The sequence below is a fragment of the Rhinoraja longicauda genome, chromosome 31 (genome assembly GCF_053455715.1).
Source record: "Rhinoraja longicauda isolate Sanriku21f chromosome 31, sRhiLon1.1, whole genome shotgun sequence".
NCBI lineage: Eukaryota > Metazoa > Chordata > Chondrichthyes > Rajiformes > Arhynchobatidae > Rhinoraja > Rhinoraja longicauda.
The window spans coordinates 462,745-489,654 of NC_135983.1; the positions used below are offsets into that span (position 1 = coordinate 462,745).

Genomic DNA, 26,910 nt, shown 5'->3' on the forward strand with positions numbered 1-26,910 from the left:
ACACAGTTAGTTGGTGTGTAACACAGTTAGTTGGTGTGTAACACCATTAGTTGGTGTGTAACACAGATAGTTGGTGTGTAACACAGCTAGTTGGTGTGTAACACCGTTAGTTAGTGTGTAACACCGTTAGTTGGTGTGTAACACCATTAGTTGGTGTGTAAGACAGCTAGTTGGTGTGTAACACAGCTAGTTGGTGTGTAACACCGTTAGTTGGTGTGTAACACCGTTAGTTAGTGTGTAACACAGTTAGTTGGTGTGCATAACACCAAAAGACATTTAGACAGGTACACGGTTAGGAATTTTTTTATTTTTTATTTATTTTATTTATTTTTTTTAAATTAAAAGTACGGTAAATTACAATAATACAACAGATATATCTTAATACATTTTTTATACCGCTTCATTTTTTTGAGCTTTAAGAAAAAGATAGAAGTAAAGAAGTAAAGAAAGAAAGTGCGCAAGAGTCGTGAAGTGCAAGAGAGTGTTGGGAAAAGAAAGCCCCTTGGAAAAGAAGTTAGAGAAGGAAGTAAAGTAAGAAAGTAGACCCTAGAAAAGAAAGAAAAAAAAAAAAAAAAAGGGGGTAGAAACAATCGCTCTATTATAACATTAAACTCCGCAGGAAGGGGACTACCAACCAAGTCTGTTTTGTTGTTTTACCTCCCGTTACCAGGTCCTGATACCATTTATTTATTTATTTCTTTGTAAAATTACTATTGCACCTCATGCTTGTAATAGGTCCAAAAACGTAGACCACGTCTTTTGGAATTGGTCTGCTTTACCTGCTAAGAGGAATCTCATCTCTTCCAAATGTAGTGTTTCAAACATATTTGATATCCACATTTTTATTGTTGGTGTGGGCGCATTTTTCCAGAATTTCAGTATGAGCTTTTTTCCCATTATTAGCCCGTAATTAAATAAATTCTTCTGAAACACGTTTAATTCAGGGTTACCTTCCGATATTCCAAAAATGATCCATTCTGGTTTTGGTACCAGTTTTATTTTGATTAATTTTGAAAAAATATCAAATATTTCATACCAGAATTTTTGGATTTTTGTACAAAAAACAAAAGAATGCGCTATAGTAGCTTCTTGACACAGACATTTATCACAAATTGGTGAAACATTCGGGAAGATTTTATTTAATTTAGTTTTTGAATAATATAATCTATGTAATGTTTTGAATTGGATGAGCGTATGTCGTACGTTGATCGAACATTTATGCACCTGTAGTGAATGATTATCCCAACTCTCTTTTGAAATTTTTATAGCTAAATCTTGTTCCCAGTCTCTTCTAATTCCATCTGTTGTGGGTATTGCTATGTTTAAAATGATATTATATAAATACGATATTAGATTAGCTGATTCCGCCTTTGTCTTCATTGCTTCATCCAGTAAGTCGGAAGGCATATTATAATAATCTTTTGTATATTTTTTCAGATAATCACGAATTTGAAGATATTTAAAATATTGGTTATTTTTCAAATTATATTTCAGTTGTATTTGTTGAAATGATAGTAATTTTCCCAATTCATACAAATCTTCGAGCGATTTGATTCCCATTCTTTCCCATTGTATAAATGATTTGTCTATAATTGATGGTTTAAACGATGGATTATTGACTATTGGTATTAAAAGAGATAAGTTTCTTAATTTTAGATTCTGTTTTATTTGTTTCCATGTTCTAATTGTGCTATGTCCGGTTAGGAAATATTTAGAGGGATATGGGCTAAATGCAGGTACTACTGTAGATGGGGCATTTTGGTTGGCATGGGCAAGTTGGGTCAAAGGGTCTATTTCTATGCTGTGTACCTCTATAATGTTCTGGAATCATTCACTGACAAATAATGTCAGAAATGCTGAATCATAGTTTGGTAACACTGGAGCACTGTGCGACACTGGAGCACTGTGCGACACTGGAGCACTGTGCGACACTGGAGCACTGTGCGACACTGGAGCACTGTGCGACACTGGAGCACTGTGCGACACTGGAGCACTGTGCGACACTGGAGCACTGTGCGACACTGGAGCACTGTGCGACACTGGAGCACTGTGCGACACTGGAGCACTGTGCGACACTGGAGCACTGTGCGACACTGGAGCACTGTGCGACACTGGAGCACTGTGCGACACTGGAGCACTGTGCGACACTGGAGCACTGTGCGACACTGGAGCACTGTGCGACACTGGAGCACTGTGCGACACTGGAGCACTGTGCGACACTGGAGCACTGTGCGACACTGGAGCACTGTGCGACACTGGAGCACTGTGTAACTTTTAATACATAGCACAATACACCTGAAGAACAAGCCCTTCGGCCCACAATGTCTGTGCTGAACATGATGCCAAGACCCATCACATAACTACCTGCACATAATCCATATCCCCCCATTCCCTGTATCCGTGTGCCTATCCAAACGTTTTGTTAAATGCCACGAACGTATCTGCCTCCACCACCACCACCAGACTCTCACCACTCTCTGAGTGAACAAAAATATGCACATCTCCTTTAAACCTTTCACCTCTCACCTTAAAGCTGTGCCCTCTAGGGAAAAAAATTCTGACTGTTTTTCCTATCTAAGGCTCTCATAATTTTATACACGTCTACCAGTTCTCCCTGCAACCGCCAAGCAAATAATCCGTCTGTCCAAACTCTGCCTGTCGCTAATACACACTAATCCAGGCATCGGTTCCAAAGCCTCCCCATCCTTCCTGCAATTGGGTGACTGTAACTGCATGAAATACTGCAAATGCGGCCTCACTTAAGTCCTACAAAGCTGCATTAAGATATCCTGCTCTTATACTCAGTGCCCTGACCTATGAAAGCAAGCATGCCTGCTTTACCACTCGATATGTTTCTATTATCATCCTTGTAGCAAGCAAGAGAGACTCGCAGTTACACACATTTAGCAGAAACATCCAGTGAGAGATGTTTAACTCACAGACTGCGCCTGTTTATGGGTGGGTTCAGTTTCCTATCTGATAGCTTTTAACAAAAGCAGCGACCTTGGAAACTCAATTTGTGCTGAAACTTCAACACTAATATATCAGAACCTTGCAACGATCTCCTGTCTGGACTCCTTTTTAGAACAGAAATTGTTATTTCATATTGATGATGAGTAATTTCAGAAGTGTGTAATCCGTCTTATGCCCTCTGAGAACAATGACAATATAATACAACAATATTACACCACATTCTATAAATCTGCAGTACTCAGTCATAATTGCAATGCATTAGACAACCAATGTCCCACAATATTACATAAGGGCAGTTAACTAATAAGCAAGAATCCAGATTCCCAAAAATGTTCTAGACTTAGCTAGGAGACAGGCCCTTCGGCCCTACTCCTCCGTGCTCATCATTGCCCAACCAAGCTCGTCCACTTGCCTGCGCTGGCCCATATCCCAGTGAGCAGGGACACTCCCAGTGAGCAGGGACATTCCCAGTGAGCAGGGGGCAGGGACACTCCCGGTGAGCAGGGACACTCCCAGTGAGCAGGGACAGTCCCGGTGAGTAGGGACACTCCCGGTGAGCAGGGACACTCCCGGTGAGCAGGGACATTCCCGGTGAGCAGGTAGATGAGACTAGGTCAGGGAGAATGGTCGGCGTGGACTGGTAGGGCCGGACAGACCTGTTTCCATGCTGTAGTTGTTATATGTTATATACTCCCGGTGAGCAGGGACATTCCCGGTGGGCAAGGACATTCCCGGTGGGCAGGGACATTCCCGGTGGGCAGGGACATTCCCGGTGGGCAGGGACATTCCCGGTGAGCAGGGACATTCCCAGTGAGCAGGCACACTCCCGGTGAGCAGGGACATTCCCGGTGGGCAGGGACATTCCCGGTGGGCAGGGACATTCCCAGTAAGCAGGGACACTCCCGGTGAGCAGGGGCACTCCCGGTGAGCAGGGACACTCCCGGTGAGCAGGGACATTCCTGGTGAGTAGGGACACTCCCGGTGAGCAGGGACACTCCCGGTGAGCAGGGACATTCCCGGTGGGCAGGGACATTCCCGGTGAGCAGGGACACTCCCGGTGGGCAGGGACATTCCCGGTGAGCAGGGACACTCCCGGTGAGCAGGGACATTCCCGGTGAGCAGGGACATTCCCGGTGAGCAGGGACATTCCCGGTGAGCAGGGACACTCCCGGTGAGCAGGGACATTCCTGGTGAGCAGGGACATTCCAGGTGAGCAGGGACATTCCCAGTGAGCAGGGACATTCCCGGTGGGCAGGGACATTCCCGGTGAACAGGGACATTTCCGGTGAGCAGAGACACTCCCGGTGAGCAGGGACATTCCCGGTGAGCAGGGACATTCCCGGTGAGCAGGGACATTCCCGGTGGGCAGGGACATTCCCGGTGAGCAGGGACATTCCCGGTGAGCAGGGACACTCCCGGTGAGCAGGGACATTCCCGGTGAGCAGGGACATTCCCGGTGAGCAGGGACATTCCCGGTGGGCAGGGACATTCCCGGTGAGCAGGGACACTCCCGGTGAGCAGGGACATTCCCGGTGAGCAGGGACATTCCCGGTGAGCAGGGACATTCCCGGTGAGCAGGGACATTCCCGGTGATCAGGGACATTCCCGGTGAGCAGGGACATTCCCGGTGAGCAGGGACACTCCCGGTGAGCAGGGACATTCCCGGTGAGCAGGGACATTCCCGGTGGGCAGGGACATTCCCGGTGAGCAGGGACATTCCCGGTGAGCAGGGACATTCCCGGTGAGCAGGGACATTCCCGGTGGGCAGGGACATTCCCAGTGAGCAGGGACATTCCCGGTGGGCAGGGACATTCCCGGTGAGCAGGGACATTCCCGGTGGGCAGGGACATTCCTGGTGAGTAGGCCAGATTCCCCCACCGGGGTTGGACGTCTGGCCCCAGGGGTGCTGCAGCCTGCAGAGAGGACAACGCCAGGCGAGTGGTGGAAGCGAGGTGGTCGGGTCAGAGGCCAGAGGTCAGGTCAGAGGCCAGAGGTAGGGTCAGAGGCCAGAGGTCGGGTCAGAGGCCAGAGGTCGGGTCAGAGGCCAGAGGTCGGGTCAGAGGCCAGAGGTCGGGTCAGAGGCCAGAGGTCGGGTCAGAGGCCAGAGGTCGGGTCAGGAGCCAGAAGTCAGGTCAGAGGCCAGAGGTCGGGCTGAGGATGGAGTCTCGAGGTTAGGCCGAGGTAGACAAGCTAGGTGGCCGTGAACAAAGAGGAGTGAAGACGGGAGGAGTACTCTTTGTAACTTTGTCGGCTCCTTTGTGGCGACTCTTTTGTGTACTTTGTATGCAAAAACAACACATTTCACTGCACCTGGCTTGGTGCAAGTGACATAAAGTATCATCACCATATCCCTTCATACCTTTCCTATTCATGACCCTGCCTGAATGCATTTGACATGTCGTAATTGTACCCGTCACTATCTCCAGCGGCTCTGTGTGAAGAGCTTCCCCTTAGCTCACTTCTGCACTTTCCCCCCTCTCACTTTATTGGGACCACACTGGTAATGTCCCCAGGTTGGTGTAGGGCATGGTTAGCATGAAGCACAGTGGGAGTGGAGGACACTGCAGACTCACAGTCGGTGAAGAAGACGTGTGCTGCCCGGTACTTGGAGGATGGTACGTCCTTGAAGTCATTGATCAATGCACGCACAGACTGAAAGAAAAAATCATGATTCAGCCATGTTCAATCAATGGAGGGAACTACAGCACAAGGAAATATCCATTGGTCTGAAGTAATGTCTCGACCCGAAACGTCACCTATCCATGTTCTCCAGAGACGCTGCCTGACCTGCTGAGTTACTCCATCTATCTTCTGTTTAAACCAGCATGTGCAGTCACTTCCGATCCATTGTATGATTTATGTATATCACACTGGGGATAACACTCATTGTATGTGGAAACAATGAAGTGTCCCGACCTGAAACATCACCTATCCATGTTCTCCAGCGATGCTGCCTGACCCGCTGAGTTACTCCAGCACTTTGTGTCCTTCTGTCTTTGTATGTGTTGAGTTATTACCGATATGGTGGAAGTAGTGAAAGATAGACACAAAATGTTGGAGTAACTCAGCGGAACAGGCAGCACCTCTGGAGCAAAAGGATGGGTGACGTTTCAGGTGGGGTCCCTTCAGTCTGTCCATGAAAGTGGTCGCCTACTTTCTGAGGCGGTGATAACAAAGGCGGCTTGTGAATGGGGCAGGGAGGGGTCTCAGCACTCAATGTTCAACGATGTTTAGAGGATATCTGTATTGCTCTGCACACGTTGTTGGAAGAGGACGATTCAATGATTTGCACTTTTAGTTTACTTTAGTTTAGTTTAATTTAGCGATACAATGTTTTTAAACTGGCCCTTCGGCCACCGAGTCCGCGCCGACCAGCGATCCCCGCACACTAACACTATCCCACATACTAGGGACAATTTTTACAGTTCTTACCAAAGCCAATTAACCTACAAACATGCACGTCTTTTGAGTGTGGGATGAAACCGAAGCACCTGGAGAAAACCCACGCAGTTACGGGAAGAATGTACAGACTCTGTAGAGACTGAATCCCGGGTCAGGATCGAACCTGGGTCTCTGGTGCTGTAGGGCAGCATCTCGACTGCAGCACCACCCTCGATTAGGACTTGTAGTAGAGGCTACCCTCCACCAAAGACTACTCTCATCAATTGAAATGGGTTAATCTTTGGAAAACAAAGCTTTCACTTCAGTATCGAACATTCAATCAGAGGCAGTAACATGAAGGCTGCCACCTCTGCTGTCTCAATGTTCCCAACATCAATGTATACCCCTGTTTGACAGGAGCTGAGATCATTCTCAATACCTATCAGTAATACCTCATCTTGTTCATGTTTAATACTTTATTCAAACCAGTATTTTAATCTTGTGATAATGTTATCATTACCATCCAGCTTGGTGATGTAACAGGCTCTGCCCCACTTACTCCCTTTTACATTTCACTTTTCATTCATTCTTTTGTTACTTTGAAACACAATGACGGTCTGAGTCTGCCTTCACCTCCTCCATCCACACACCCACTCATGATGGTCTGAGTCTGCCTTCATCATCCTCCTCCATCCACACACCCACTCATGATGGTTTAAGTCTCCCTTCATCATCCTCCTCCATCCACACACCCATTCATGATGGCCTCAGTCTGCCTTCACCTCCTCCTTCCACACATTCATTCAAAATCCTTCTGGTTGTCTTTTAGTCTGTGCAAAGACCAACACAGCATCAGTTCATTTCTTCTGAAGATGGACACAAAATGCTGGTGTAACTCAACGGGACAGGCAGCAACTCTGGAGAGAAGGAATGGGTGATGTTTCAGGTCGAGGCCTTCTTCAGACCTGAAAGGTCACCCATTCCTTCTCTCCCGAGATGCCGTCTGACCTGCTGAGTTACTCCAGCATTTTGTGTCTATTTTCAGTGTAAACCAGCATCTGCAGATCCTCTCTACACAGTTCATTTCTTCTGCTGTACAATCGATCTCACTTCACCTAATGATCAACCCTGTATTTAAATCCCCTCTAGGCCAGATGAAAGAGAGGGAGTAGGGATGTATTACATGAAATTGGAGAATTCTTTTTTCGGGTTGAGAGAAGGTGGAACTTTCTTAAGTTGACACAAAGTGCTGGAGTAACTCAATATTTGGGCAACATCTCTGGAGAACATGGACTGGTGACATTTGTGGTCAGTATACTTCTTCAGACTGTATGTAGGTTTCTGTAGGCTGGTTGCTGTTGGTGCTGTTATCGTTTGGATTTCAGATCCCTTTGGTGATCAGTCTAAAGAAGGGTCTCGACCTAAAACGTCACCCATTCCTTCTCTCCAAGATGCTGCCTGACCTGCGGAGTTACTCCAGCATTTTGTGATACCTTCGATTTGTACCAGCATCTGCAGTTATTTTCCTATCCAGCTTCTTGTGTCTATCTTCCCTTTGGCGAGTTGAACTCCACAATGATACTGTTCACTGATGTCAGATGAACAATCTGTCACGGGCTCCAACTGTACAATGGGCCAAGGAGCAGAGGCTGGGTAGTCCAGGCTTGTACCTGCGTGGGGTTGATCAAGGAGCAGAGACTGGGTAGTGCCGGCTTGTACCTGCGTGGGGTTTATCAAGGAGCAGAGGCTGGGTAGTCCAGGCTTGTACCTGCGTGGGGTTGATCAAGGAGCAGAGACTAGGTAGTGCAGGCTTGTACCTTCGTGGGGTTTATCAAGGAGCAGAGGCTGGGTAGTCCAGGCTTGTACCTGCGTGGGGTTGATCAAGGAGCAGAGACTGGGTAGTACAAGCTTGTACCTGCGTGGGGTTGATCAAGGAGCAGAGACTGGGTAGTACAAGCTTGTACCTGCATGGGGTTTATCAAGGAGCAGAGGCTGGGTAGTCCAGGCTTGTACCTGCGTGGGGTTGATCAAGGGGCAGAGGCTGGGTAGTCCAGGCTTGTACCTGCGTGGGGTTGATCAAGGAGCAGAGGCTGGGTAGTCCAGGCTTGTACCTGCGTGGGGTTGATCAAGGAGCAGAGGCTGGGTAGTCCAGGCTTGTACCTGCGTGGGGTTGATCAAGGGAAGGCAGGACATTGCGAGGCATTATCACTGCTTCTGGTACCTCTCACACCACTGTAGTATCTGGTCAGGAAGCGCCGACACAAGGTGTAAGCACTGATATTTGTGGTAAGTGACACTCAGTGAAGTAATGTTCCCTTTCACCAGTTATAGAAAAATGCTGCAAACCGTCCTGTGTGTGTGTGCTGTCCCCAGACTGCACGGAGAAGGTTTGAAGTGGTCACTTACTTCTTCCGAGGGGGTGATGAGGTAAACAGCTTCCAGAGTGGGCAATGGTTCTCTGCGTTTGTTGATGTCCTCAACAACTTCAGCCAATCACCATAAATAGAGAACAAAGAGAAGGTCATGTCAGTAAAGGGCACAGACATACAATGCTGCCCTCTCCAAATTAAGGTAATTAACCCCCATAATCACCCCCCCCCCCCACTTTTCCTCTCCCCCTCCCTTCCCTATGCCCCACCTGGACTTGCCTCCATATCTCTCCACAACCTTTCCCTTCCACCCATTTTCCTTCCTCTCGCTTCACAATTTGTACATCTTCTTTCCTTAGCATAAGACCATAATGATGCACCTATTGTCTTTTGTCTATTGTCTATAAGATCATGTGATAGGAGCAGAATTAGGCCATTTGGCCCATCAAGTCTACTCCGCCATTCAATCATGGCTGATCTATGTCTCCCTCCCAATAGTCCTGCTCAGGCCCTGGCGATATATCGACCACCATAATCCTGAGGACATCCAGCACCTCCTCGACTGTCATAGGGACTTTCCTCAAAACATTTCCATTAGCTGCCCCAAATTTCCTTGCCTTCATGTCTTTCTCCACGAAAAACCAGGGGAGAAAATACTGAGTGAGGATCTTGCCCATCTCCTGCAGCTCCACACAGAGATGACTGCTTTGATTTTGGTTTTAAAGGGGCATATTCTCTTTCCAGTTAACCCCCCCCCCCCATCCCCCTTCTATTACTGCCTGATTTCTTTGCTTGTTGCTAACAGATTGACGTATTTAATATCACACTCTCAGTTCCACAGAACAATTTGAGGGTGCTGGCGGACAAGGTAGGGTGAGTGAGCAATGCGCGAGGTAAGCACGCCCGGCGAGTTCGAGGATGGCACCAGGTTGGTGGTGGGCACCAGAGGTCAAACGTGCCATGTGGGTGCCGGGGTCAAACCAGTTGGTACCAGGGGTCGGATGCACCACCGAGAACTAAGGGAGACCACAAATGGAATGTGTTTAAAAATGGCTTGTGTATGATGGAATACTTTGTAACTTTGTCGGCGCCCTTTATGTGGCGACTCTTTGCATACCTTGTTAATGCAAGCAAAGAATATCACTGTGACTTGTCACATGTGTCAATAAAGTATCATTCATTCATTCATTCAATTACAGACTTGGCATAAAACATAGCCGTAGCTTATTGTTAGCAGAGCTTCCAAAAACATTTGTAAGCAGTCTCCAGATTTGTGAACGTGTACTGGAAGCGTGCCGGCCAGCCGGTGCCGAGACTCACTTGTGATGCCCTCCGTCATGATGTCGGTCATCTTGCAGCAAGACGAGAGCATGCGCATGCTGAGCTGGTCCACCACCAGCACCTGTACAACACACAACACAGTGAGTAGCACAGCACCTGTACAACACACAACACAGTGAGCTGGTCCACCACCAGCACCTGTACAACACACAACACATGACAGTGAGTAGCACAGCACCTGTACAACACACAACACACAACACAGTGAGCTGGTCCACCACCAGCACCTGTACAACACACAACACATGACAGTGAGTAGCACAGCAGCCATACCCACGCAGGCACCACTTCACACCTCCATACAGCAGTCGGCCTCAGACACGCCCAGGACACATGGAGGTGGCATCATCGATGCACACCTGGCCCTAACACAATACCCAAAAGAGAATGGGGTCTTGTGTTCGCAGGTAGAACTCTTTGCATTGTGCTTATGCAGCCTGTGCGAACTTCCCCCTCAAGCCCTGCTCCGTAATGTTCAGATAAATGACCTTGCTGCAAGCCTCCACTTCACACTTCATGGAATCACTACACTTCTTGAGGGTGGCACTTATCGCATGCCCTCTCGTGTTGGACATTTCCATCCTGGGAATAAGGTTCTGACTGTCTATCCTATTTATACCACTCAAAGTTTTATGTACCTATAAAGATGAGAGCTTAACAAGATGAGAGCCCATGGTATCAAAGGCAGATACTGGCGTGGACAGCAGGTTGGCTGGGTGGCAGAAGGCAAAGAGTGGCAATAAAGGGGGCTTTTTCTGGTTGGCTGCCAGTGACTAGTGGAGTTCCGCAGGGGCCGGTGCTGGGGCCACTACTCCTCACGTTATGTGTTTTGGTAGTAGGAATAAAGATGTAGACAATTTTCTAAATGGGGAGAGAATTCAGAAATCGGAGAAGCAAAGGGACTTGGGAGTGCTGGTGCAGGATTCCCAAAAGGTTCATCAGCAAATAGAATCGGTAGTGAAGAAGGCAAACGCAATGCTCGCATTTATTTTGAACAGACTGGAATATAAAAACAGGGATGAGGCTTTATAAAGCGCTGGTCACTGTAATTGGAGTATTGTGAGCAGTTTTGGGCTCCATGTCTGAGGAAGGATGTGCTGGCTCTGGAGAGGGTCCAGAGAAGGTTTACGAGCATGATCCTGGGATGAATGGGGTAACATATGATGAGCGTTTGACAGCATTGGGCTTGTACTCACTGGAGTTTATAAAGATGAGGGGGGACATCAATGAAACTTACCAAATAGTGAGAGGCCAAGATAGAGTGGATGTGGAGATGATGCTTCCACTAGTGGGAGAGTCTAGGACTAAAGGTCATAGCCTGAGATTTAAAGGATGTTCTTTTAGGAAGGAGAGGAGGAGGAATTTCTTTAGTCAGAGTGTGGTGAATCTGTGGAATTCATTATCACAGATGGCTGTGGCGTCAGTGGTATTTTTAAAGCAAAGATTGATAAATTCTTGATGAGCTGAAAGCTTTTAATCCAGACGAGACCTGGTAAGCCTCCCTCTCCAAAACCTCTACATCCTTCCTGTGATGGGCGACTGGAACAGCACACAATTCTCCCAAAGTCCGACGGAGCTGCATCATGACTTCCTGACTCTTATACCCCTAGCAATGAAGGCAAGCATTCCATACACCTTCTTTACCAATCTGTCTACTTGTGCTGCCACCTTCAGTGAGCTATGAACTTGGACTCCAAGATCCCTCTGCACATCAATGCTGTTCAGGGCCTTGCCATTAACTGTATACTCTCCCCTTACATTCAACCTCCCACAGTGCAACACACTTATTCGGGTTAAACTCCATATGCCATTTCTCTGCCCATTTCAGCAGCTGAAAACCCACGCGGTCACGGGGAAAGCATACAAACTCCGAGCAGACAGCACCCGTAGTCGGGATCGAACCTGGGTCTCTGGCGTTGTACGTGTTGTAAGACAGCAACTCCACCACTGCACCACTGTGCCGCCCTAATGGAACTATTGATAAGTATAAGAAAATAACTGCAGATGCTGGCGGCACGGTAGCGCAGCGGTAGAGTTGCTGCTTTACAACGAATGCAGCGCCGAAGACTCAGGTTCGATCCTGACTACGGGTGCTGCACTGTAAGGAGTTTGTACGTTCTCCCCGTGACCTGCGTGGGTTTTCTCCGAGATCTTCGGTTTCCTCCCACACTCCAAAGACGTACAGGTATGTAGGTTAATTGGCTGGGTAAATGTTTTTAAAAAATTGTCCCTAGTGGGTGTAGGATAGTGTTAATGTACGGGGATCACTGGGCGGCATGGACTTGGAGGGCCGAAAAGGCCTGTTTCCGGCTGTATATATATGATATGATATATGACATGATATGCTGGTACAAATCGATTTATTCACAAAATGCTGGAGTAACTCAGCAGGTCAGGCAGCATCTCGGGAGAGAAGGAATGGGTGACGTTTCGGGTCGGGACCCTTCTTCAGACTGATGTCAGGGGGGCGGGACAAAGGAAGGATATAGGTGGAGACAGGAAGATAGAGGGAGATCTGGGAAGGAGGAGGGGACGGGAGGGACAGAGGAACTATCTAAAGTTGGAGAAGTCGATGTTCATACCACTGGGCTGCAAACTGCCCAGGCGAAATATGAGGTGCTGTTCCTCCAATTTCCGGTGGGCCTCACTATGGCACTGGAGGAGGCCCATGACAGAAAGGTCAGACTGGGAATGGGAGGGGGAGTTGAAGTGCTCGGCCACCGGGAGATCAGTTTGTTTAATGCGGACCGAGCGCAGGTGTTCAGCGAAGCGATCGCCGAGCCTGCTCTTGGTTTCGCCGATGTAAATAAGTTGACATCTAGAGCAGCGGATGCAATAGATGAGGTTGGAGGAGGTGCAGGTGAACCTTTGTCTCACCTGGAAAGACTGTTTGGGTCCTTGGATGGAGTTGAGGGGGGAGGTAAAGGGACAGGTGTTGCATCTCCTGCGGCTGCAAGGGAAAGTGCCCGGGGATGGGGTGGTTTGGGTAGGAAGGGACGAGTGGACCAGGGAGTTACGGAGGAAACCGTCTCTGCGGAACACAGAGAGGGGAAATATGGCCAGTGGTGGGGTCTCGTTGTAGGTGACGGAAATGTTGGTGGATGATATGTTGGATCCGCTGGCTGGTGGGGTGGAAGGTGAGAACGAGGGGGATCCTGTCCTTGTTGCGAGTGGGGGGAGGGGGAGCAAGAGCGGAGCTGCGGGATATAGAAGAGACAGTATTATCTCAATGGAGTTAGGTTAGGTAAAGGGGAGGTGCAGCGAGACCTGGGTGTCCTTGTACACCAGTCACTGAAAGTTGGCTTGCAGGTACAGCAGGCAGTGAAGAAAGCTAATGGCATGTTGGCCTTCATAACAAGAGGATTTCAGTATAGGAGTAAAGAGGTTCTTTTGCGGTTGTATAGGGCCCTGGTAAGACCACATCTGGAGTATTGTGTACAGTATTGGTACAGACGGAAATGTTGGTGGATGATATGTTGGATCCGCTGGCTGGTGGGGTGGAAGGTGAGAACGAGGGGGATTCTGTTCTTGTTGCGAGTGGGGGGAGGGGGAGCAAGAGCGGAGCTGCGGGATGTAGAATAGACCCTAGTGAGAGCCTCATCTATAATGGAGGAGGGGAAGCCCCGTTTCCTGAAGAACGAGGACATCTCGGAACTATTAATAATACAGGCAGAAAACTATTCAATGGAGGGAACATTGTGCTACAGGATGAAATAATAGCCCATTTGTGACCCAGTTTTCTCAACCATCCTCACTTTGTCCCCAAAAAACACTTTAACACTAACAGATAACAAAAATAAAATGTCAGATTTAATAATGATCTGAACTAGCACCAATTGCCTTAACATATAACATATAACATATAACATATAACAACTACAGCATGGAAACAGGCCTGTCCGGACCTACCAGTCCACGCCGACCATTCTCCCTGACCTAGTCTCATCTACCTGCACTCAGACCATAACCCTCCAATCCCCTCCTATCCATATACCTATCCAATTTACTCTTAAATAATAAAATCGAGCCAGCCTCCACCACTTCCACCGGAAGCCCATTCCATACAGCCACAACCCTCTGAGTAAAGAAGTTCCCCCTCATGTTACCCCTAAACCTTTGTCCCTCAATTCTGAAGCTATGTCCCCTTGTTGGAATCTTCCCCACTCTCAAAGGGAAAAGCCTACCCACGTCAACTCTGTCCGTCCCTCTCAAAATTTAAAAAACCTCTATCAAGTCCCCCCTCAACCTTCTACGCTCCAAAGAATAAAGACCCAACCTGTTCAACCTCTCTCTGTAGCCTACGTGCTGAAACCCAGGCAACATTCTAGTAAATCTCCTCTGTACCCTCTCCATTTTGTCGACATCCTTCCTATAATTTGGCGACCAGAACTGCACACCATACTCCAGATTCGGCCTCACCAATGCCCTGTACAATTTCAACATTACATCCCAACTTCTATACTCGATGCTCTGATTTATAAAGGCAAGCATACCAAACGCCTTCTTCACCACCCTATCCACATGAGATTCCACCTTCAGGGAACAATGCACAGTTATTCCCAGATCCCTCTGTTCCACTGCATTCCTCAATTCCCTACCATTTACCCTGTAAGTCCTATTTTGATTTGTCCTACCAAAATGCAGCACCTCACACTTATCAGCATTAAATTCCATCTGCCATCTTTCAGCCCACCCTTCCAAAAGGCCCAAGTCTCTCTGTAGACTTTGAAAATCTACCTCACTATCAACTACTCCACCTATCTTAGTATCATCTGCATATTTACTAATCCAATTTGCCACACCATCATCCAGATCATTAATGTAAATGACAAACAACAGTGGACCCAACACAGATCCTTGGGGCACTCCACTAGACACTGGCCTCCAACCTGACATACAATTGTCAACCGTTACCCTCTGGTATCTCCCATTCAGCCATTGTTGAATCCATCTTGCAACCTCACTATTAATACCCAACGATTTAACCTTCTTAATCAACCTTCCATGTGGAACCTTGTCAAATGCCTTACTGAAGTCCATATAGACAACATCCACAGCCTTGCCCTTATCAATTTCCCTGGTAACCTCTTCAAAAAATTCAAGAAGATTAGTCAAACATGACCTTCCAGGCACAAATCCATGTTGACTGTTTCTAATCAGGCCTTGATTATCCAAATAATTATATATATTGTCCCTAAGTATCTTTTCCATTAATGTTCCCACCACAGACGTCAAACTAATAGGTCTATAATTGCTAGGTTTACTTTTAGAACCTTTTTTAAACAAAGGCACAACATGCGCAATGCGCCAATCTTCCGGCACCATCCCTGTTTCTAATGACGTTTGAAATATTTCCGTCATAGCCCCTGCTATTTCTGCACTAACTTCCCTCAATGTCCTAGGGAATATCCTATCAGGACCTGGAGACTTATCCACTTTTATATTCTTCAAAAGTGTCCGTACCTCCTCTTCTTTAATCCTCCTAATTTCCATCACTACTCTACTTGTTTCGCTTACCTCACATAATTCAATATCCTTCTCCTCGGTAAATACCGAAGAAAAGAAATTGTTTAATATCTCCCCCATTTCTTCCGGCTCAGCACATAGCTGTCCACTCTGACTCTCTAATGGACCAATTTTATCCCTCACTATCCTTTTGCTATTGACATATCTGTAGAACCCCTTGGGGTTTACTTACATTACTTGCCAAAGCAGCCTCATATCTTTTTTTCGCTTTTCTAATTTCCTTTTTAAGATTCCTTTTACATTCTTTATATTCCTCAAGAACCTCATTTACTCCCTGCCGCTTATATTTATTGTATATCTCCCTCTTTTTCCGAACCAAGTGTCCAATTTCCCTGGAAAACCACGGCTCTTTCAAATTATTATTCTTTCCTTTCCACCGAACAGGGACATAAAGACTCTGTACTCTCAAAATTTCACCTTTAAATATCCTCCATTTCTCTATTATATCCTTTTCATAAAACAACAATTTCCATTTCACTCCTTTTAAATCCTTTCTCATCTCCTCAAAATTAGCCTTTCTCCAATCCAAAATCTCAACCCTTGGTCCAGATTTGACCTTCTCCATAATGATATTGAAACTAATGGCATTATGATCACTAGACCCAAAGTGTTCCTCAACACATACCTCCGTCACCTGACCCATCTCATTTCCTAACAGGAGGTCCAACACTGCCCCTTCTCTGGTAGGCACCTCTACGTATTGCTGCAAAAAACTATCCTGCACACATTTTACAAACTCCAAACCATCCAGCCCTTTAACAGAATGTGATTCCCAGTCTATATACGGAAAATTGAAATCACCCACAATCTCCACTCTGTGCTTACTACTAATATCTGCTATCTCCTTACATATTTGCTCTTCCAATTCTCGTTCCCTATTTGGCGGTCTATAATACACCCCTATAAGTGTTGCTAAACCTTTCTCATTTCTGAGTTCCACCCAAACAGCCTCCTTAATCGAGCCTTCTAGTCTGTCCTGCCAAAGCACTGCTGTGATATCCTCCCTGACAAGCAATGCAACACCCCCACCTCTTGCCCCTCCGATTCTATCACATCTGAAACAATGAAATCCTGGAATATTTAATTGCCAATCGCAACCCTCCTGCAACCATGTTTCACTGATCGCCACAACATCATACTTCCAGATGTCAATCCAGGCTCTAAGCTCATCCACCTTTCTTACAATGCTCCTAGCATTAAAATATACACATTTAAGGGACCCATCATTTCTTATTCTCAGTTTATTTCTTTTCCCTTCTTTCTCTCCTACATATTGGGTCTGAGTGTTTTCCTTTTCTGCCTCCTGCCTCACACACTGCCTATTAGCTATCTGTGTTTGAGTCCCTCCCCCCAACCGTACTAGTTTAAAGTCTCCGCAGTTATTTTAGCAAATCTCCCCGCCAGGATATTGGTTCCCCTCGGGTTCAGATGCAACCCGTCCTTTTTGTACAGGTCATACTTCCCCCAGAAGAGGTCCCAATGATCCAGAAACTTGAAACCCTGCTCCCTGCACCAGTTCCTCAGCCACGTATTTATCCTCCACCTCACTCCATTCCTATTCTCACTATCGCGTGGCACAGGCAGTAAGCCTGAGATTATTACTTTGGAAGTCCTTTTTTTTAACTCTCTTCCTAGCCCCCTGAATTCTCCTTTCAGGACCTCTTCCCTTATCCTACCTATATTGTTGGTACCTATATGTACCACGACCTCTGGCTCCTCTCCCTCACCTTTCAGGATATCCTGGACACGCTCAGACACATCCCGGACACCGGCACCAGGGAGGCAAACCACCATCCGGGTCTCACGACTGCGTCCACAGAAACGCCTATCTGACCCCCTCACTATAGAGTCCCCTATTATTACTGCTCTCCTCTTCCTTTCCCTACCCTTCTGAGCAACAGGGCCGGACTCCTTGCCAGAGGCCCGGGCACCGTTGTTGCCCCCAGGTAGGCTGTCCCCCCCAACAGTACTTAAACAGGAGTACTTATTTCCAAGGGGTACAGCCACCGGGGTACTCCCTAGTCCCTGCCTCTGTTCCTTGCCCCCCCTAACAGTGACCCACTTGTCTACCTCCCGTGGTCTAGGAGTGACCACCTCCCTGTAACTCCTATCTATAACCTCCTCACTCTCCCTGATCAGACGGAGGTCATCAATCTGCCGCTCCAGGTTCCTAATACGGTCCCTTAGGAGCCCCATCTCGTCACACCTGGCGCAGATGTGGATGTCTGGAAGACTATCAGACTCCCAGATTCCCCACATCTGACACCCAGAACAAAAAACTGCCCTGGCAGTCATACTCTCCAAACAAAGCCCCGCGCTCGGTTACTAAACCTACCGCCCGGCCGCTACTCCAACCGCTCCAACCGCCCACCCAAAAGAACTGAGTGATCTCCTGGGAGAGGCGAAAAACCGGATAAAAAACCCAGGCCAATTTGGGAAAAAATCCGGGAAATTCCTCTCCGACCCCAAGCTAGGCGATCGAAATTAGTCCGGGAGATCACACAGGTCTTACTCCTTACTATCCCCACACAATCCCCACACACTACTTCCCAAGCAACACAGCTTGGTGCTGCTTGCTGCTGCTGCTACTGCTGATTGCTGCTTCTGCTGATTGCTACTTGCCTTTTGCAGAACAATTCCAAGGCTCGAATGTCTTTCACAAGTGCAAGCATCTTTTCACTCTGAATTAGGCTTCCAAGTCAATAACTGTTCCTAACCAATTTGCTTATCTGATTAACTTTAAAATATTATTCAAAGCACCTTTAAAACTTTAGAGTGCAACCCTATCTTGTATAAGTGAGACACCAAATGAATGAAAGATATGCAAAAAGTCTACCTGGACCAACCTGATCTCCTGGTTGCCAAACATTTTAATTCTCCTTCCCATTCCCACACTGACCTTTCTGACCTCAATCTCCTGCATTGTCAGACTTACGCTAAATGCAAATTGAAAGAACAGCATCTCATATTTCGCTTGGGCAGCTTACAGCCCAGTGGTCTGAATATTCATTTCTTTAACTACAAGTAACCCCTGAATTCCCTCTCTCTCCATCCCTCCCCCAACCAGGCCGCACCATCCCTCCCCCATCCAGGCCGCACCATCCCTCCCATAGAAAATAGAAACATTGAAAATAGGTGCAGGAGGAGGCCATTCGGCCCTTTGATGCAGCACCGCCATTCATAGTGATCATGGCTGATTGTCCCCAATCAATAACCCGTGCCTGCCTTCTCCCCATATCCCTTGATTCCACTAGCCCCTAGAGCTCTATCTAACTCTCTCTTAAATACATCCAGTAATTTGGCCTCCACTGCCCTCTGTGGCAGAGAATTCCACAAATTCACAACTCTCTGGGTGAAAAAGTTTTTTCTCACCTCAGTTTTAAATGGCCTCCCCTTTATTCTAAGACTGTGGCCCCTGGTTCTGGACTCGCCCAACATTGGGAACATTTTTCTTGCATCTAGCTTGTCCAGTCCTTTTATAATTTTATATATTTCTATAAGATCCACTCTCATTCTTCTAAACTCCAGTGAATACAAGCCTAGACTTTTCAATCTTTCCTCATATGACAGTCCCGCCATCCCAGGGATCAATCTCGTGAACCTATGCTGCACTGCCTCAATTACAAGGATATCCTTCCTCGAATTAGGAGACCAAAACTGTACACAATACTCCAGATGTGGTCTTACCAGGACCCTATACAACCGCAAAAGAACTTCTTTACTCCTATACTGAAATCCTCTCGTTATGAAGGCCAACATGCCATTAGTTTTCTTCACTGCCTGCTGTACCTGCACGCCAACCTTCAGTGACTGGTGTACAAGGACACCCAGGTCTCGCTGCACCTCCCCTTTACCTAACCTAACTCCATTGAGATAATAACCTGCCTCCTCGCTTTTGCCGCTAAAGTGGATAACCTCACATTTATCTATATTATACTGCATCTGCCACGCATCTGCCCACTCACTCAACCTGTCCAGGTCACCCTGCAACCTCCTAACATCCTCTTCACAGTTTATACTGCCACCCAGCTTTGTGTCATCCGCAAACTTGCTCGTGTTACTTCTAATTCCTTCTTCCAAATCATTAATATATATGGTAAACAGTTGCGGCCCCAACACCGAGCCTTGCGGCACTCCACTCGCCACTGCCTGCCATTCTGAAAAGGACCCGTTTACTCCTACTCTTTGCTTCCTGTCTGCCAACCAATTCTCTATCCATGTCAACACCCTACCCCCAATACCATGTGCTCTAATTTTGGTCACCAATCTCCCTTGTGGGACCTCATCAAAGGCTTTCTGGAAGTCTAGATCCACTACATCCACTGGAGACTTCATCCATTTTACTTGTCACGTCATCAAAACATTCCAGAAGATTAGTCAAGCATGATTTCCCCTTCATAAATCCATGCTGACTTGGACTTATTCTTTTACTGCTATCCAAATGCATCGTTATTACCTCTTTAATAATTGACTCCAGCATCTTCCCCACCACCGATGTCAGGCTAACTGGTCTGTAATTCCCCGTTTTCTCTCTCGCTCCTTTCTTGAAAAGTGGGATAACATTAGCTATCCTCCAATCCACAGGAACTGATCCTGAATCTATTGAACATTGGAAAATGATCACCAATGTGTCCACTATCTCTAGAGCCACCTCTCTGAGTACCCTGGGATGCAGACCATCAGTCCCAGGGGATTTATCATCCTTCAGTCCCATTAGTCTACCCAATACTATTTCTCGCCTAATGAAAATTCCTTTCAGTTCCTCTACCCCCCTAGATCCTCTGTCCTCCAGTACATCTGGGAGATTGTTTGTGTCTTCCTTAGTGAAGACAGATCCGAAGTACCTGTTCAACTCTTCTGCCATTTCCTTGTTACCCATAATAATTTCACCCGTGTCTGCCTTCAAGGGACCCACATTTGACTTTGCTACTCTTTTTCTCTTAACATATCTAACAAAGCTTTTACTGTCCTTCTTTATGGACATACAAAATGGCGGCACTGCCCTAGCAGCTGCGGCTCACCTGTGGTCCATTTGTTTTTGTGTTTTTGTTGTTTTTTTGGTCTTAATTATAGTTGTGATGTGGTGTTTTTGTGTTTGTGTACTATGTGTGTATGTGGGGGGGAGGGGGAAACTGTAACATTGTAAATAGGTGTCCCTTCCGAACGGAGACCCGACCTTTGTTTTCTGGGCCGTGTCTCCGTTCCTGCTGCGGCCTACCATCGGCCCAACTCCTGGAGCTGGCGGCCTCCAGGGCTCTGGTTCGCAGAGCCCGCGGATCGGACTTACCACCACCGGAGCCGGCCGTCTTCGGAGGCTGCGGGAGCAGCTGCAACTCGCCTTAGGCTCGGGCCGCGTGGATGCCGACATCGGGAGCTCCGGCAGCGGCAGCGGGTTCGCCCGCCCTGGATCGCGGGGCTTGGGTCGCGGACATTTCACCGTCCGGCACGGCCTAAGATATGCCGCGGGATATTTCTCTGCTGGGCGGGGGCTTCAATGTCGGGAGCCACGACCGCCCCGACGTGCAGCAACAGCGGCAGCAGCGTGTTCGCCCGCCCCGGATCGGACTTATCATCGGCGGAGCCGGCCGTCTTCAGAGGCTGCGGGAGCGGCTGCGACGCGACACGCCTTGGGCTTGGCCCGCTGTGGACCGTCCGGTGCGGCCTGCAACCACAACAACCTGACTGCGGGCGAGGACAGCGGGAGAAGGGAAAGATATTGTGGCCTTTCATCACAGTGAGGAGAGGACTGGAGGAGACTCACTGTGATGGATGTTTCTTTGATGGATGTTTCTTTTTTTGTGTGTTTTTGGGGTTGGGTGGTTTGAGTGCCTGTTTGATGCTTTTATTGTTGGACTGTGTTTTTGGGGGTTTTGGGGTTGTGTAATTTGAATGCCTGTTTAGCGCTTTTATTGTTGGACTGTGTTTTTGGGGGTTTTGGGGTTGTGTGATTTGAATGCCTATTTAATGCTTTTATTGTTGGACTGTGTTTTTGGGTGTTTTTGGGGTTGGGTAATTTGGGTGCCTGTTTAGTGCTTTTATTGTTGGACTGTGTTTTTGGGGGGTTTTTTTGGGGGTGTAATTTTGATGCTTATTTAATGCTTTTGTTGTTGGACTGTGGGTGATTGAATTAACATTTTGTTCAAGATGGCCGCGCCGTTGTGTTTGGCTGCCTGCCACTGTATGTTTCTTTTTTTTCCTAGTCAGATGTGCAGCACTTTGGTCAACGTGGGTTGTTTTTAAATGTGCTATACAAATAAATTGACTTGACTTGACTTGACTTTATATTCTTGGCCAGCTTCCCCTCATACTTCATCTTTTCAGCCCGTATTGCCCGTTTTGTTACCTTCTGTTGTCCTATGAAAGTTTCCCAATCCTCTGGCTACCGGCTACTCTTTGCTGTGTTACACATCTTTTAGTTTTATTCCATCCCTAACTTCCCCATCCAGGCCGCACCATCCCTCCCACCAAGGCCACACTAGCCCTCCCCACCCAGGCCACACCACCCCCCCTCCCCACCCAGGCCACACTAGCCCTCCCCACCCAGGCCACACCATCCCCCCTCCCCACCCAGGCCGCACTAGGCCTCCCCACCCAGGCCACACTAGGCCCGCACCCAGGCCGCACTAGGCCTCCCCCACCCAGGCCACACTAGCCCTCCCCACCCAGGCCACACTAGGCCCCCACCCAGGCCGCACCATCCCCCCTCCCCACCCAGGCCACACTAGCCCTCCCCACCCAGGCCACACCATCCCTCCCCACCCAGGCCATACCATCTCTCCCCACCCAGGCCACACCATCTCTCCCCACCCAGGCCACACTAGGCCTCCCCACCCAGGCCGCACCATCCCCCCTCCCCACCCAGGCCACACCATCCCTCCCCACCCAGGCCGCACGAGCTTCTCGTTCCCACCTGGCAAACAGCTAACAATGGCCTGTTTCCTTTATCATTGTTACTTTTTTGCATATCTTTCCTTCATTTTTTCTATATATCTCTACATCATCGTCGATATCTCTCGTTTCCCTTTTCCGTCACTTTCCGTCTGAAGAAGGGTCTCGACCTGAAACGTCACCCGTTCCTTCATTCCAGAGATGCTGCCTGTCCCGCTGAGTTATTCCAACATTTTGTGTCCATCCTCAGTTTAAGCAGCATCTGCAGTTCCTTCCTACACATATCTTGTGTAATCTGTCCTAGTTTGTAATCCATGAGAACAATGAAAGAACAATATTGTTCTGGTCAACCAGGTTGCACCCTGATAAGGCCTTAACTGTGCAAAGCTCTCAATACATCAGTGGCCACATCAGATCATGCATTACCACATTACCACAGTTATTCGTCCCATCAAGTCTGTTCTATCTTATTCACCATTGCTTTCCCCAAATCCCCATATTTTTTTCTTCCAAGCAATGTTATATGAGATTGCATGAATAGGAAACAGGAACAGGCCTTGATCCTCCACCTGATCCTATGGCTTGCCTATTTTCCTACCTGTTCATCTGAACTACCCATAAATATATCATTTTTTACCATGAACATTCTCCACAACTGAGAATCCACAACTCTGAGGTTTCTGTTGCCATGGACTCTCTGTTTAACATTGCTGCCCATCTCATGCTAGGCAATTAGTTTAGTTTAGTTTAGTTTAGAGATACAGCGCAGAAACAGGCCCTTCGGTCCACCGAGTCCACGCCAACCAGCGATTCCCTGTAAACTAACACTATCTGACACGTTAGGGACAATTTACAATTCTACCTAGCCAATTAACCTATAAACCTGTACGCCTTTGGCAGCAACACCGGTACACACAGCAACACACTGGTACACACAGCAACTGGTACACACTGGTACACACAGCAACACTGGTACACACAGCAACACACAGCAACACCAGTACACACAGCAACACTGGTACACACAGCAACACCGGTACACACAGCAATACTGGTACACACAGCAACACTGGTACACACAGCAACACCGGTACACACAGCAACACACTAGTACACACAGCAACACTGGTACACACAGCAACACCCAGCAACACCGGTCCACACAGCAACAACCAGCAACACCGGTACACACAGCAACATCGGTACACACAGCAACACCGGTACACACAGCAACACCAGTACACACAGCAACACACAGCAACACCGGTACACACAGCAACACCAGTACACACAGCAACACCAGTACACACAGCAACACCGGTACACACAGCAACACTGGTACACACAGCAACACCAGTACACACAGCAACACCGGTACACACAGCAACACTGGTACACACAGCAACACCAGTACACACAGCAACACAGGTACACACAGCAACACCGGTACACACAGCAACACTGGTACACACAGCAACACCGGTACACACAGCAACACCGGTACACACAGCAACACCAGTACACACAGCAACACCGGTACACACAGCAACACCGGTACACACAGCAACACTGGTACACACAGCAACACTGGTACACACAGCAACACACCGTACATTACCTTCCATTCCCCCTTCTTCTTCACCTTCTTGATGACATCATTCATAATCTCTGTAATCAGAAAGAAAAAAGTGTTAGCATCAAGTGAACACAAGACGTTGGCTGTAAACACAAGGAACTGCAGATGCTGGTTTACATAAAAAGATACAAAGTGCTGAGGGACTCAGTGGCCAGGTAGGATCTCTGGAGAATGTGTCGAAAGGAACTGCAGATGCTGGCTTAGACCAAAGACAGACACAAATGGAGTAACTCAGCTGGTCAGGCAGCATCTCTGGAGAAAATGGTGATGTTTTGGGTGTGAAGAAAGGTCCCAACCTGAACCATAACCCATCCTTTTTCGCCAGAGCTGGTGCCTGACCCGCTGAGTTACTCCAGCACTTTGTGTCTATATAGCATCTCTGGAGAACATGGAGAGGTGATGTTTTGGGCCAGGACCCTTCTTCAGACTGATTGCGGTGGAGTGGGTTGGGAGGAAGAAAGCCGGAAGAGACATGCCAAAGTATGGTGAGTGATAGGTGGATACAAGTGGGAGGATAGTTTGATCGGTGGATGTTTGGACATGGGCCAGAGATGAAAAGACAAATGGCATGAGATAAGAATAGAAGAGGTGCAAATTGTGAAGCCAGAGGAAGAAAGGGTAGGGAGAAGGGGAGTACAATGTGTACATGGAGTCCACATGGGGCACCGGAAAGAGTGAGAGAGGGAAAGGATCAGACTATTTACTGATGCCTACTCCAAACCCACCAAGCCCACAATTATCTGGACCACACCTCTTCCCATCCAGCCTCTTGAAAAGACGCTATCCGCGACTCTCAATTTCTCTGTCTCGTGTCATAGGAGCAGAATTAGGTCAATCAGCACATTGAGTCTACTCTGCCATTTGATGATGGCTGATCTATCTTTTCCTCGACTCCATTCTACTGTTTCCATCGCACCTGTTCCCATAATGAGGCTTTACATTGTAGGACATCTAAGGCTCTATCTTTAGTGAATGTGTCCTCCCCCCCCCCCCCCCCCACTGTCCCCCCACTGTTATAGATGGAAGCCTCACCCACGTCTCCTCTGTGTCCCATAGTTATGCTCTCCCCCCCCCCCCCTCCCTCCAGATGGAACAAGGATAGAGTTCCCCTGATGCTTGTAGTGGTGCAGCAATAGAGTTGCTGCCTTAGTGCCAGAGACCCAGGTTCGATCCTGACTACGGGTGTTGTCTGTACGGACTTTGTATGTTCTCCCTATGACTGCGTAGATTTGTTGGGTAATTGGCTTCAGTAAATTGTCCCTCATGTGTGGGATGCGTAAGTGGAATAACATTAAACTAGTGATAGGCACAAAATGCTGGAATAACTCAGCGGGACAGGCACCATTCTTGGAGAGAAGCAAATGGGTGACGTTTTTCGGTCGAGACCCTTCTTCAGACCCGACCAGAAACGTCACCCATTCCTTCTTTCCAGAGATACTGCCTGTCCCACTGAGTTACTCCAGCTTTTTGTGTCTATCTTTGGTTTAAACCAGAATCGCATACCGTCCGAACAGGTCCATGGATGATGGGGTCTCCCAGGTTCTACACACCGCTCTCTCTCATCTGGACAGCCAGGGGGGCTATGTGAGGATGCTGTTCATTGACTTTAGTTCAGCATTCAACACAATAGTCCCCAGCAGACTGGTTGAGAAGCTGCTGGAACTGGGGCTTAGCACCCCTCTGTGTGCCTGGGTCCTGGACTTTCTCACTGCCAGGCCCCAAGTGGTCAGGATGGGGGAACACACATCTAGCTCCCTCACCCTGAACATAGGATCCCCCCAGGGCTGCGTCCTTAGCCCCCTACTGTACTCCCTGTACACACGTGACTGTGGGGCCAGGTTCAGCTCAAACTCCATCATCAAGTTTGCTGATGACACTGTGGTGGTGGGCCGGATCTCCAACAACGATGAGAAGGCCTACCGGGAGGAGGTGGCTGATCTGGCACTCTGGTGTCAGGACAACAGCCTCCTCTTGAATGTCACTAAAACAAAGGAGGTGATTGTGGACTTCAGAAGGGCTAAACATCCAAGGACGTACACGCCACTGGAGATAAATGGGTCTATTGTGGACAGGGTGAGCAGTTTTAAATACTTGGGAGTCCGCATCGCAGAGGATCTGACGTGGGCAACGCACATTGCCGCACTGGTGGGTAAGGCTAAGCAGCGCCTTTACCACCTTAGACAACTGAGGAAATTCAGAGTGTCTCTGAGGATCCTTCATTGCTTCTACTCTGGGGCTGTAGAGAGCATCCTGTCCGGCAACATTACAGTCTGGTTTGGGAACAGCTCTGCCCAGGACAGGATGGCCCTGCAGAGAGTAGTGCGTTCGGCAGAACGCACCATGGGAACTACACTCGTCCCCCTGCAGGACCTATACATCAGGAGGTGCAGATCCAGAGCAAGCAAGATCATGAGGGACCCCTGCCACCCCAGTAACGGACTGTTCCAGATGCTATGATCAGGCAAACGCCTCCGCTGTCACGCTGCGAAAACGGAGAGGATGAGACGGAGCTTCTTCCCACAGGCCATCAGGACTGTCAACTTTTATAACCCCAGAGACTAAATTTTTGTCGACACTAATAGTAACTTATTAACTTTATTTATATGCTGTAACTGCAATTCTTTTTGTGCACAACCCGCAGGCATTGCCATTTTCATTTCACTGCACATCGTGTATGTGTATGTGACAAATACATTTGACTTGACTTGAATCAGCAGTTCCTTCTTACATAATACAGAACTAGTGTAATCAGTGGGGTGGGGGGAGCACCTGTTTCCAAACTAAAACTAAACGTTC

The 26,910-nt window shown here is 47.9% G+C and overlaps 1 protein-coding gene across 2 annotated transcripts in view; it reads right to left on the minus strand.

Annotated features, from left to right (window-relative positions):
* stxbp1a (syntaxin binding protein 1a) overlaps positions 1–26,910 on the minus strand; it is a 121,023-nt gene that overhangs the window by 47,544 nt on the left and 46,569 nt on the right. For both annotated transcript variants that reach the window (XM_078426367.1, XM_078426368.1), the window contains exons 2-5: positions 24,097–24,146; positions 10,044–10,125; positions 8,761–8,837; positions 5,547–5,625 (exon numbers count right to left, since the gene is read on the minus strand). In XM_078426367.1, coding sequence (XP_078282493.1) covers positions 5,547–5,625; positions 8,761–8,837; positions 10,044–10,125; positions 24,097–24,146 — 288 coding nt within the window. The remainder of the gene's footprint in view (positions 1–5,546; positions 5,626–8,760; positions 8,838–10,043; positions 10,126–24,096; positions 24,147–26,910) is intronic.